The sequence below is a fragment of the Bombina bombina genome, chromosome 11 (assembly GCF_027579735.1).
Source record: "Bombina bombina isolate aBomBom1 chromosome 11, aBomBom1.pri, whole genome shotgun sequence".
Taxonomy (NCBI): domain Eukaryota; kingdom Metazoa; phylum Chordata; class Amphibia; order Anura; family Bombinatoridae; genus Bombina; species Bombina bombina.
The window spans coordinates 127,206,430-127,219,259 of NC_069509.1; the positions used below are offsets into that span (position 1 = coordinate 127,206,430).

General features: G+C 44.0%; 1 protein-coding gene across 2 annotated transcripts in view; it reads right to left on the reverse strand.

The window, feature by feature from the left end:
- Nucleotides 1–12,830, reverse strand: part of CRAMP1 (cramped chromatin regulator homolog 1) — a 205,516-nt gene that overhangs the window by 156,619 nt on the left and 36,067 nt on the right. For both annotated transcript variants that reach the window (XM_053694749.1, XM_053694748.1), the window contains exon 3: nucleotides 12,233–12,423. In XM_053694749.1, the coding sequence (XP_053550724.1) occupies nucleotides 12,233–12,423 (191 nt within the window). The remainder of the gene's footprint in view (nucleotides 1–12,232; nucleotides 12,424–12,830) is intronic.

Below are 12,830 nucleotides of genomic sequence, written 5' to 3' on the forward strand. Positions count from 1 at the left end.
TACGCATCCTTTAAATCCACCGTGGTCATGAATTGACCTTCCTGGATGGAAGGAAGAATTGTTCGAATGGTTTCCATTTTGAACGATGGAACCTTGAGAAACTTGTTTAAGATCTTGAGATCTAAGATTGGTCTGAACGTTCCCTCTTTTTTGGGAACTATGAACAGATTGGAGTAGAACCCCATCCCTTGTTCTCCTAATGGAACAGGATGAATCACTCCCATTTTTAACAGGTCTTCTACACAATGTAAGAATGCCTGTCTCTTTATGTGGTCTGAAGACAATTGAGACCTGTGGAACCTCCCCCTTGGGGGAAGCCCCTTGAATTCCAGAAGATAACCTTGGGAGACTATTTCTAGTGCCCAAGGATCCAGAACATCTCTTGCCCAAGCCTGAGCGAAGAGAGAGAGTCTGCCCCCCACCAGATCCGGTCCCGGATCGGGGGCCAACATTTCATGCTGTCTTGGTAGCAGTGGCAGGTTTCTTGGCCTGCTTTCCCTTGTTCCAGCCTTGCATTGGTCTCCAGGCTGGCTTGGCTTGAGAAGTATTACCCTCTTGCTTAGAGGACGTAGCACTTGGGGCTGGTCCGTTTCTACGAAAGGGACGAAAATTAGGTTTATTTTTGGCCTTGAAAGACCTATCCTGAGGAAGGGCGTGGCCCTTACCCCCAGTGATATCAGAGATAATCTCTTTCAAGTCAGGGCCAAACAGCGTTTTCCCCTTGAAAGGAATGTTAAGGAGTTTGTTCTTGGAAGACGCATCCGCTGACCAAGATTTCAACCAAAGCGCTCTGCGCGCCACAATAGCAAAACCAGAATTTTTCGCCGCTAACCTAGCCAATTGCAAAGTGGCGTCTAGGGTGAAAGAATTAGCCAATTTGAGAGCACGGATTCTGTCCATAATCTCCTCATAAGGAGGAGAATCACTATCGATCGCCTTTACTAGCTCATCGAACCAGAAACACGCGGCTGTAGTGACAGGGACAATGCATGAAATTGGTTGTAGAAGGTAACCTTGCTGAACAAACATCTTTTTAAGCAAACCTTCTAATTTTTTATCCATAGGATCTTTGAAAACACAACTATCTTCTATGGGTATAGTGGTGCGTTTGTTTAAAGTAGAAACCGCTCCCTCGACCTTGGGGACAGTCTGCCATAAGTCCTTTCTGGGGTCGACCATAGGAAACAATTTTTTAAATATGGGGGGAGGGACGAAAGGTATACCGGGCCTTTCCCATTCTTTATTTACAATGTCCGCCACCCGCTTGGGTATAGGAAAAGCTTCTGGGAGCCCCGGGACCTCTAGGAACTTGTCCATTTTACATAGTTTCTCTGGGATGATCAAATTCTCACAATCATCCAGAGTGGATAATACCTCCTTAAGCAGAGCGCGGAGATGTTCCAACTTAAATTTAAATGTAATCACATCGGGTTCAGCTTGTTGAGAAATTTTCCCTGAATCTGAAATTTCTCCCTCAGACAAAACCTCCCTGGCCCCCTCAGACTGGTGTAGGGGCATTTCAGAACCATTATCATCAGCGTCCTCATGCTCTTCGGTATCTAAAACAGAGCAGTCGCGCTTACGCTGATAAGTGGGCATTTTGGCTAAAATGTTTTTGATAGAATTATCCATTACAGCCATTAATTGTTGCATAGTAAGGAGTATTGGCGCGCTAGATGTACTAGGGGCCTCCTGAGTGGGCAAGACTTGTGTAGACGAAGGAGGGAATGATGCAGTACCATGCTTACTCCCCTCACTTGAGGAATCATCTTGGGCATCATTTTCAGTGTCACATAAAACAGAATTTATGTTTACCTGATAAATTTCTTTCTCCAACGGTGTGTCCGGTCCACGGCGTCATCCTTACTTGTGGGATATTCTCTTCCCCAACAGGAAATGGCAAAGAGCCCAGCAAAGCTGGTCACATGATCCCTCCTAGGCTCCGCCTACCCCAGTCATTCGACCGACGTTAAGGAGGAATATTTGCATAGGAGAAACCATATGGTACCGTGGTGACTGTAGTTAAAGAAAATAAAATATCAGACCTGATTAAAAAAACCAGGGCGGGCCGTGGACCGGACACACCGTTGGAGAAAGAAATTTATCAGGTAAACATAAATTCTGTTTTCTCCAACATAGGTGTGTCCGGTCCACGGCGTCATCCTTACTTGTGGGAACCAATACCAAAGCTTTAGGACACGGATGAAGGGAGGGAGCAAATCAGGTCACCTAAATGGAAGGCACCACGGCTTGCAAAACCTTTCTCCCAAAAATAGCCTCAGAAGAAGCAAAAGTATCAAACTTGTAAAATTTGGTAAAAGTGTGCAGTGAAGACCAAGTCGCTGCCCTACATATCTGATCAACAGAAGCCTCGTTCTTGAAGGCCCATGTGGAAGCCACAGCCCTAGTGGAATGAGCTGTGATTCTTTCGGGAGGCTGCCGTCCGGCAGTCTCGTAAGCCAATCTGATGATGCTTTTAATCCAAAAAGAGAGAGAGGTAGAAGTTGCTTTTTGACCTCTCCTTTTACCTGAATAAACAACAAACAAGGAAGATGTTTGTCTAAAATCCTTTGTAGCATCTAAATAGAATTTTAGAGCGCGAACAACATCCAAATTGTGCAACAAACGTTCCTTCTTTGAAACTGGTTTTGGACACAGAGAAGGTACGATAATCTCCTGGTTAATGTTTTTGTTAGAAACAACTTTTGGAAGAAAACCAGGTTTAGTACGTAAAACCACCTTATCTGCATGGAACACCAGATAAGGAGGAGAACACTGCAGAGCAGATAATTCTGAGACTCTTCTAGCAGAAGAAATCGCAACTAAAAACAAAACTTTCCAAGATAATAACTTAATATCAACGGAATGTAAGGGTTCAAACGGAACCCCCTGAAGAACTGAAAGAACTAAATTGAGACTCCAAGGAGGAGTCAAAGGTTTGTAAACAGGCTTGATTCTAACCAGAGCCTGAACAAAGGCTTGAACATCTGGCACAGCTGCCAGCTTTTTGTGAAGTAATACCGACAAGGCAGAAATCTGTCCCTTCAGGGAACTTGCAGATAATCCTTTTTCCAATCCTTCTTGAAGGAAGGATAGAATCCTAGGAATCTTAACCTTGTCCCAAGGGAATCCTTTAGATTCACACCAACAGATATATTTTTTCCAAATTTTATGGTAAATCTTTCTAGTCACAGGCTTTCTGGCCTGAACAAGAGTATCGATAACAGAATCTGAGAATCCTCGCTTCGATAAAATCAAGCGTTCAATCTCCAAGCAGTCAGCTGGAGTGAAACCAGATTCGGATGTTCGAACGGACCCTGAACAAGAAGGTCTCGTCTCAAAGGTAGCTTCCAAGGTGGAGCCGATGACATATTCACCAGATCTGCATACCAAGTCCTGCGTGGCCACGCAGGAGCTATCAAGATCACCGACGCCCTCTCCTGCTTGATCCTGGCTATCAGCCTGGGGATGAGAGGAAATGGCGGGAACACATAAGCTAGTTTGAAGGTCCAAGGTGCTACTAGTGCATCCACTAGAGCCGCCTTGGGATCCCTGGATCTGGCCCCGTAGCAAGGAACTTTGAAGTTCTGACGAGAGGCCATCAGATCCATGTCTGGAATGCCCCACAGGTGAGTGACTTGGGCAAAGATTTCCGGATGGAGTTCCCACTCCCCCGGATGCAATGTCTGCCGACTCAGAAAATCCGCTTCCCAATTTTCCACTCCTGGGATGTGGATAGCAGACAGGTGGCAGGAGTGAGACTCCGCCCAAAGAATAATTTTGGTTACTTCTTCCATCGCTAGGGAACTCCTTGTTCCCCCCTGATGGTTGATGTACGCAACAGTCGTCATGTTGTCTGATTGAAACCGTATGAACCTGGTCCTCGCAAGCTGGGGCCAGGCCTGGAGAGCATTGAATATCGCTCTCAGTTCCAGAATATTTATCGGTAGAAGAGATTCTTCCCGAGACCAAAGACCCTGAGCTTTCAGGGATCCCCAGACCGCGCCCCAGCCTATGAGACTGGCGTCGGTCGTGACAATGACCCACTCTGGTCTGTGGAACATCATCCCTTGAGACAGATTGTCCAGGGACAGCCACCAACGGAGTGAGTCTCTGGTTCTCTGATTTACTTGTATCTTCGGAGACAAGTCTGTATAGTCCCCATTCCACTGACTGAGCATGCACAGTTGTAATGGTCTTAGATGAATGCGCGCAAAAGGAACTATGTCCATCGCCGCCACCATCAACCCGATCACTTCCATGCACTGAGCTATGGAAGGAAGAGGAACGGAATGAAGTATCCGACAAGAGTCCAGAAGCTTTGTTTTTCTGGCCTCTGTTAGAAAGACCCTCATTTCTAAGGAGTCTATAATTGTTCCCAAGAAGGGAACCCTTGTTGACGGGGATAGAGAACTCTTTTCCACGTTCACTTTCCAGCCGTGAGATCTGAGAAAGGCCAGGACAATGTCCGTGTGAGCCTTTGCTTGAGGAAGGGACGACGCTTGAATCAGAATGTCGTCCAGGTAAGGTACTACTGCAATGCCCCTTGGTCTTAGCACCGCTAGAAGGGACCCTAGTACCTTTGTGAAAATCCTTGGAGCAGTGGCTAATCCGAAAGGAAGCGCCACGAACTGGTAATGTTTGTCCAGGAATGCAAACCTTAGGAACCGCTGATGTTCCTTGTGGATAGGAATATGTAGATACGCATCCTTTAAATCCACCGTGGTCATGAATTGACCTTCCTGGATGGAAGGAAGGATAGTTCGAATGGTTTCCATCTTGAACGATGGGACCTTGAGAAATTTGTTTAAGATCTTGAGATCTAGGATTGGTCTGAACGTTCCCTCTTTTTTGGGAACTATGAACAGATTGGAGTAGAACCCCATCCCTTGTTCTCTTAATGGAACAGGATGAATCACTCCCATTTTTAACAGGTCTTCTACACAATGTAAGAACGCCTGTCTTTTTATGTGGTCTGAAGACAACTGCGACCTGTGGAACCTCCCCCTTGGGGGAAGTCCCTTGAATTCCAGAAGATAACCCTGGGAGACTATTTCTAGCGCCCAAGGATCCAGAACATCTCTTGCCCAAGCCTGAGCGAAGAGAGAGAGTCTGCCCCCCACCAGATCCGGTCCCGGATCGGGGGCCAATATTTCATGCTGTCTTGGTAGCAGTGGCAGGTTTCTTGGCCTGCTTTCCCTTGTTCCAGCCTTGCATTGGTCTCCAAGCTGGCTTGGCCTGAGAAGTATTACCCTCTTGCTTAGAGGACGTAGCCCCTTGGGCTGGTCCGTTTTTACGAAAGGGACGAAAATTAGGTCTATTTTTTGCCTTGAAGGGCCGATCCTGAGGAAGGGCGTGGCCCTTACCCCCAGTGATATCAGAGATAATCTCTTTCAAGTCAGGACCAAACAGCGTTTTCCCCTTGAAAGGAATGTTTAGTAGCTTGTTCTTGGAAGACGCATCAGCCGACCAAGATTTCAACCAAAGCGCTCTGCGCGCCACAATAGCAAACCCAGAGTTCTTAGCCGCTAACTTAGCCAATTGCAAAGAGGCGTCTAGAGTGAAAGAATTAGCCAATTTGAGAGCATTGATTCTGTCCATAATCTCCTCATAAGGAGGAGAGTCACTATCGAGCACCTTAAGCAGTTCATCAAACCAGAAATATGCGGCAGTAGTGACAGGGACAATGCATGAAATGGGTTGTAGAAGGTAACCCTGCTGAACAAACATCTTTTTAAGCAAACCTTCTAATTTTTTATCCATAGGATCTTTGAAAGCACAACTATCCTCTATGGGAATAGTGGTGCGTTTGTTTAAAGTAGAAACCGCTCCCTCGACCTTGGGGACTGACTGCCATAAGTCCTTTCTGGGGTCGACCATAGGAAACAATTTTTTAAATATGGGGGGAGGGACGAAAGGAATACCGGGCCTTTCCCATTCTTTATTAACAATGTCCGCCACCCGCTTGGGTATAGGAAAAGCTTCTGGGAGCCCCGGCACCTCTAGGAACTTGTCCATTTTACATAGTTTCTCTGGGATGACTAAATTTTCACAATCATCCAGAGTGGATAATACCTCCTTAAGCAAAATGCGGAGATGTTCCAATTTAAATTTAAATGTAATCACATCAGATTCAGCCTGCTGAGAAATGTTCCCTAAATCAGTAATTTCTCCCTCAGACAAAACCTCCCTGGCCCCCTCAGATTGGGTTAGGGGCCCTTCAGAGATATTAATATCAGCGTCGTCATGCTCTTCAGTAACTAAAACAGAGCAGCCACGCTTACGCTGACAAGGGTTAATTTTGGCTAAAATGTTTTTGACAGAATTATCCATTACAGCCGTTAATTGTTGCATAGTAAGGAGTATTGGCGCGCTAGATGTACTAGGGGCCTCCTGAGTGGGCAAGACTCGTGTAGACGAAGGAGGGAATGATGCAGTACCATGCTTACTCCCCTCACTTGAGGAATCATCTTGGGCATCATTGTCATTATCACATAAATCACATTTATTTAAATGAATAGGAATTCTGGCTTCCCCACATTCAGAACACAGTCTATCTGGTAGTTCAGACATGTTAAACAGGCATAAACTTGATCAGAAAGTACAAAAAACGTTTTAAAATAAAACCGTTACTGTCACTTTAAATTTTAAACTGAACACACTTTATTACTGCAATTGCGAAAAAACATGAAGGAATTGTTCAAAATTCACCAAATTTTCACCACAGCGTCTTAAAGCCTTGAAAATATTGCACACCAATTTTGGAAGCTTTAACCCTTAAAATAACGGAACCGGAGCCGTTTTAAGCTTTAAACCCCTTTACAGTCCCTGGTATCTGCTTTGCTGAGACCCAACCAAACCCAAAGGGGAATACGATACCAAATGACGCCTTCAGAAGTCCCTTATAAGTATCAGAGCTCCTCTCACATGCGACTGCATGCCATGCCTCTCAAAAACAAGTGCGCAACACCGGCGCGAAAATGAGACTCTGCCTATGCTTTGGGAAAGCCCCTAAAGAATAAGGTGTCTAAAACAGTGCCTGCCGATATTATTATATCAAAATACCCAGATAAAATGATTCCTCAAGGCTAAATATGTGTTAATAATCAATCGATTTAGCCCAGAAAAAGTCTACAGTTTAAATAAGCCCTTGTGAAGCCCTTATTTACAATCGTAATAAACATGGCTTACCGGATCCCATAGGGAAAATGACAGCTTCCAGCATTACATCGTCTTGTTAGAATGTGTCATACCTCAAGCAGCAAGGGACTGCAAACTGTTCCCCCAACTGAAGTTAATTGCTCTCAACAGTCCTGTGTGGAACAGCCATGGATTTTAGTTACGGTTGCTAAAATCATTTTCCTCATACAAACAGAATTCTTCATCTCTTTTCTGTTTCTGAGTAAATAGTACGTACCAGCACTATTTGAAAATAACAAACTCTTGATTGAATAATGAAAAACTATAGTTAAACACTAAAAAACTCTAAGCCATCTCCGTGGAGATGTTGCCTGTACAACGGCAAAGAGAATGACTGGGGTAGGCGGAGCCTAGGAGGGATCATGTGACCAGCTTTGCTGGGCTCTTTGCCATTTCCTGTTGGGGAAGAGAATATCCCACAAGTAAGGATGACGCCGTGGACCGGACACACCTATGTTGGAGAAATCACATTTATTTAAATGAGAAGGAACCTTGGCTTCCCCACATTCAGAACACAGTCTATCTGGTAGTTCAGACATGTTAAACAGGCATAAACTTGATAACAAAGTACAAAAAACGTTTTAAAATAAAACCGTTACTGTCACTTTAAATTTTAAACTGAACACACTTTATTACTGCAATTGCGAAAAAGTATGAAGGAATTGTTCAAAATTCACCAAAATTTCACCACAGTGTCTTAAAGCCTTAAAAGTATTGCACACCAAATTTGGAAGCTTTAACCCTTAAAATAACGGAACCGGAGCCGTTTTTAACTTTAACCCCTTTACAGTCCCTGGTATCTGCTTTGCTGAGACCCAACCAAGCCCAAAGGGGAATACGATACCAAATGACGCCTTCAGAAAGTCTTTTCTATGTATCAGAGCTCCTCACACATGCGACTGCATGTCATGCTTCTCAAAAACAAGTGCGCAATACCGGCGCGAAAATGAGGCTCTTCCCATGATTAGGGAAAGCCCCTAGAGAATAAGGTGTCTAAAACAGTGCCTGCCGATATTATTTTACAAAAATACCCAGATTAAATGATTCCTCAAGGCTAAATATGTGTAATATGAATCGATTTAGCCCAGAAAATGTCTACAGTCTTAATAAGCCCTTGTGAAGCCCTTATTTACTGTCTGAATAAAAATGGCTTACCGGATCCCATAGGGAAAATGACAGCTTCCAGCATTACATCGTCTTGTTAGAATGTGTCATACCTCAAGCAGCAAAAGACTGCTCACTGTTCCCCCAACTGAAGTTAATTCCTCTCAACAGTCCTGTGTGGAACAGCCATGGATTTTAGTAACGGTTGCTAAAATCATTTTCCTCTTACAAACAGAAATCTTCATCTCTTTTCTGTTTCAGAGTAAATAGTACATACCAGCACTATTTTAAAATAACAAACTCTTGATTGAATAATAAAAACTACAGTTAAACACTAAAAAACTCTAAGCCATCTCCGTGGAGATGTTGCCTGTACAACGGCAAAGAGAATGACTGGGGTAGGCGGAGCCTAGGAGGGATCATGTGACCAGCTTTGCTGGGCTCTTTGCCATTTCCTGTTGGGGAAGAGAATATCCCACAAGTAAGGATGACGCCGTGGACCGGACACACCTATGTTGGAGAAAGACAAAATTCTAGGAATCCTAACGCTACTCCATGAGTAAGCCTTGGATTCACACCAATAGAGATATGTACGCCATATCTTATGGAAAATCTTTTTAGTTACATGTTTACGAGCTTGAATCATGGTCTCTATGACCGAGTCAGAAAACCCCCGCTTGGATAAAATTAAGCGTTCAATCTCCAAGCAGTCAGCTTTAGAGAAACTAGATTAGGGTGAAGGAATGGCCCTTAAATTAGAAGGGCCTTCCACAACTGAAGTCTCCAATGTGGCAGAGATGACATGTCGACCAGATCTGCATACCGAATCCTGCGAGGTGCAATGAAGATCACCGATGTCCTCTCCTGCTTGATCCGAGCAATGACCCGAGGAAGAAGAACAAACAGAGGAAATAGGTATGCTAGACTGAAGGTCCAAGGAACTGCCAGAGCATCTATCAGCTCCGCCTGGGGGTCCCTGGACCTCGACCCGTATCTCGGGAGTTTGGCATTCTGTCGAGATGCCATGAGATCCAATTCCGAGCTGACCCCACCTGAGAATCAGGCTGGAAAACACTTCCGGATGGAATTCCCACTCCTCCGGATGAAAGGTCTACCTGCTCAGAAAGTCCGCCTCTCAGTTGTCCACCCCTGGAATGTGGATCGCCGACAGGCAACAAGAATGAGCCTCCGCCCACTGAATTATCTTGGTTACCTCTGTCATCGCTAAGTAACTCCTTGTTCCTCCCTGATGATTGATTTAAGTACACTGAAGTTATGTTGTCCGACTGGAACCTGATAAACTGGACCAAGGCTAACTGAGGCCAGGCCAGAAGAGCATTGAAGATCACTCTCAGCTCCAGGAAGTTTATAGGAAGAACAGACGCCGACTGAGTCCACACTCCCTGGGACATTAGGGAACCCCAGACTGCTCCCCCCCATAGAAGGCTGGCGTCTGTTTACACAATTACCCAAGCGAAAGCAGGTTCCCTGGAAAAGATAATCCAGAGACACCCACCACTGAAGAGAATCCCTTGTCTCCTGTTCCAGTAGTATTCTAGGAGACAAATCCACATAATCTCCGTTCCATTGCCTGAACACGCAGAGATCTGAGATGGAACCAAGCAAACGGGATGATGTCCACTGCCGCTACCATCAGCCCAAATAATTTCATGCACTGAGCCACTGATGGCCGCAGAGTGGACTGAAGGGCTAAACAAGAATCGAAAATCTTTGATTTCCTGACTTCTGTCAGAAACATCTTCATTGATAGGGAATCTATTAAGTTTCCCAAGAAGTAACCCCTGTCTTTGGGACTAAGGAACTCTCACCCAAATTTACCTTCGACTAGTGAAACCACAGGAAGGATAACACCGTGTCCGTGTGGGATCTTGCTTGTTGTAAGGATGGCGCCTGGACTAGGATGTTGTCCAGATAGGGCGCCAATGCAATGCCCCTTAACCAAAGCACCGTCAACAGTGATCCCAGAACTCTGATAAAATTCTGGGGGCTGTAGCAAGACTGAAGGGAGGAGCCACAAATCGGCAGTCAGTGTTTGTCTATGAAGGCAAACCTTAGAAACTTGTGATGATCCCTGTGAATAGGAACATGCAGATATGCGTCCTTTAATTCCAAGGTTGATATAAATTGACCCTCTTGGATCAAAGGTAGATGGAACGAATAGTTTCCATCTGAGGACAGTACTCTGAAAAATTTGCTTAGACCTTTGAGATCTAAAATAGGTCTGAAGGCACACTCTTATTTGGGAACCACAAACAAGTTGGAATAAAGTCCCAGACCCTGGTCCTGAACCCGAACAGGAACTATCACTCCCATGCCAGAGAGGTCTCCTACGCAAAGTAAGAACACCTCTCTTCTACTGCATATAATCTTGAAAACAAAAACCTGTCCCTGGGAGTAAAAGTCCTGAACTCTATTTTGTATCCCTGGGATATCGAATCCCCATGGATTAGGGACAGGCCTGTCATGCCGACTTTCATTCACCAGCAAGATTCTTGGATTGCTTTCCCCTATTTTAAGCTTGATTGGGTCAACAGTAAAGTTTGGACAGCTCCTGCTTGAAAGAAAGAGTTGAACAACATCCTGTGAAAGATCGAAAGGAACTAAACTATACTGACAACTGCTTTCTTATCCAGAGGCGTCAAAACCGCCTATAGCCCTAGTCCCTGCATCCAAGCTGCCCTGTTTGTGTCCCTTAATACACTAAGACATCTATCTCCTTCACAATGAGGTCTGTAAAAAATTAAAGTGCCCAAACTTTATCTGAGTTGTCACTTATACCCCCAGAAATTAAGTCAGCACTTACCTCATCTTCTGCCTGGCAGCAAGGCAGTTCCCAGGTTTAGGAGGTCCTCTCCCTCCCATGGACCTGCAAGTAAACAAACGTCCTGAGTAAATATCCCTCAGGTTTTTAGTGAAAGGGCAGCATCAGCATATGGGAGGCGCTGTGAGAATTATGTCCCACAAGTTTCCATTGCTCTAAAGCCACTAAAAACTCTACTGAAGAGACTGATATGGACTTCGGCTACACCCTAGAACAAAGCATCACAATCTTGCACTACTTTAAAAATAATAAACTCTTGATTGAAGAATCTAATCTAACACCTAACTTTACCTCTTCCTATCACTAACGTAGGCAAAGAGAATGACTGGGGTGGGAGGGAAGGAAGATGCTATTTAACAGCTCTGCTGTGGTGCTCTTTGCCTCCTCCTGCTGACCAGGAGGTGAATATCCCATTAGTAATTAAGATCATCCGTGGACTCATCGTGTCTTAAAAAAGAAATAAAGCCTGTCTCAAAACACGGTTAACTTGTTTTTATTCAGCCATCATCGAATCTGTTTTATCCTCCTCTATTTTAACCTGGTATAAAACTCTGCTACATCAATAAAGGAGAAACGACACCGAATTGTGAGATCTGCAAACAAAATCATTAGGCATCAACTAATTTCTCTTAAGGGCATTTACTTTTCAAGGATGAATAAGAGTCGGAAAAATTGTATCCTATTCATCTCACCCTTGCCATTGTTTTTTTTTTTTATTGTCTTTTTATCGTAGGCCAAGGTTGAGAGTTTTACGATCTCGGGCAAACCGTTTTCTGAAAAGTTTTTTTCTCCCAGGTTATTAAAATAGTGAACAGGAATACTTCTCTTATTTCACTTTGGTATGATCAATTACACTTTAGTTAACCTTTGTGCATACATTTGATTATTAGATTTTTACACTGCTGATTGTATTTGTTTGTTCATTGTCATCCGATACCTTTGCTCCATGAAAAATTCCTTTGAATATTTTTTTTTTCTTTTAAAACTTGGAAAATAAATGATATCTATATCTATGCATCTTGTCTAAAAACCAGCCAACTAGCCAGATTAAAGAGCCACTGACCATGGCAACCGTGCTTCACTTACTTCGTACAGAGCCTCAAAGAAAGTGTTTTTATCCTCGGTGCTCCAGGATTCCCACTGCCGTCGCACCTTCTTTTTGTTTCCCTCTTCCTTTTCCCCAGGAGGAGGGCCAAGATTGCGACCAGATGCTTTAGGGTTGCTAGGTGCTACCCCAGAAGAGCAGCTGGGGGATGAAGGAGTGGTGCTGTCCAGTCCTAAGAACACAAAAAAGGAGAAATTTAGAATACAAATAGTCCAACTATTTTTATCACTACTCAGAATGTGTATTTAAAAGGGGAAAAAGGGTCAAAATGTAAATGCACATGGGTGGGTGGATACTTCTATTAGCAAAAATGCTTCTAGTAAAAGGTATTACTGTTTTTTAGAGCATATACGCAAATCCTGTGAAAGCCTGTGCACCAGTATTCATACACCATGCCTGCTCAGAGACCTTTGGATCTGTGAAAACTTAAAGGGACAGTCTACACCAGAATTTTTATTGTTTTAAAAGATAGATAATCCCTTTATTACCCATTCCCCAGTTTTGCATAACCAACAGGTATATTAATATACTTTTAACCTCTTTGATTATCTTGTATCTAAGCCTCTGCAAACTGCCCCC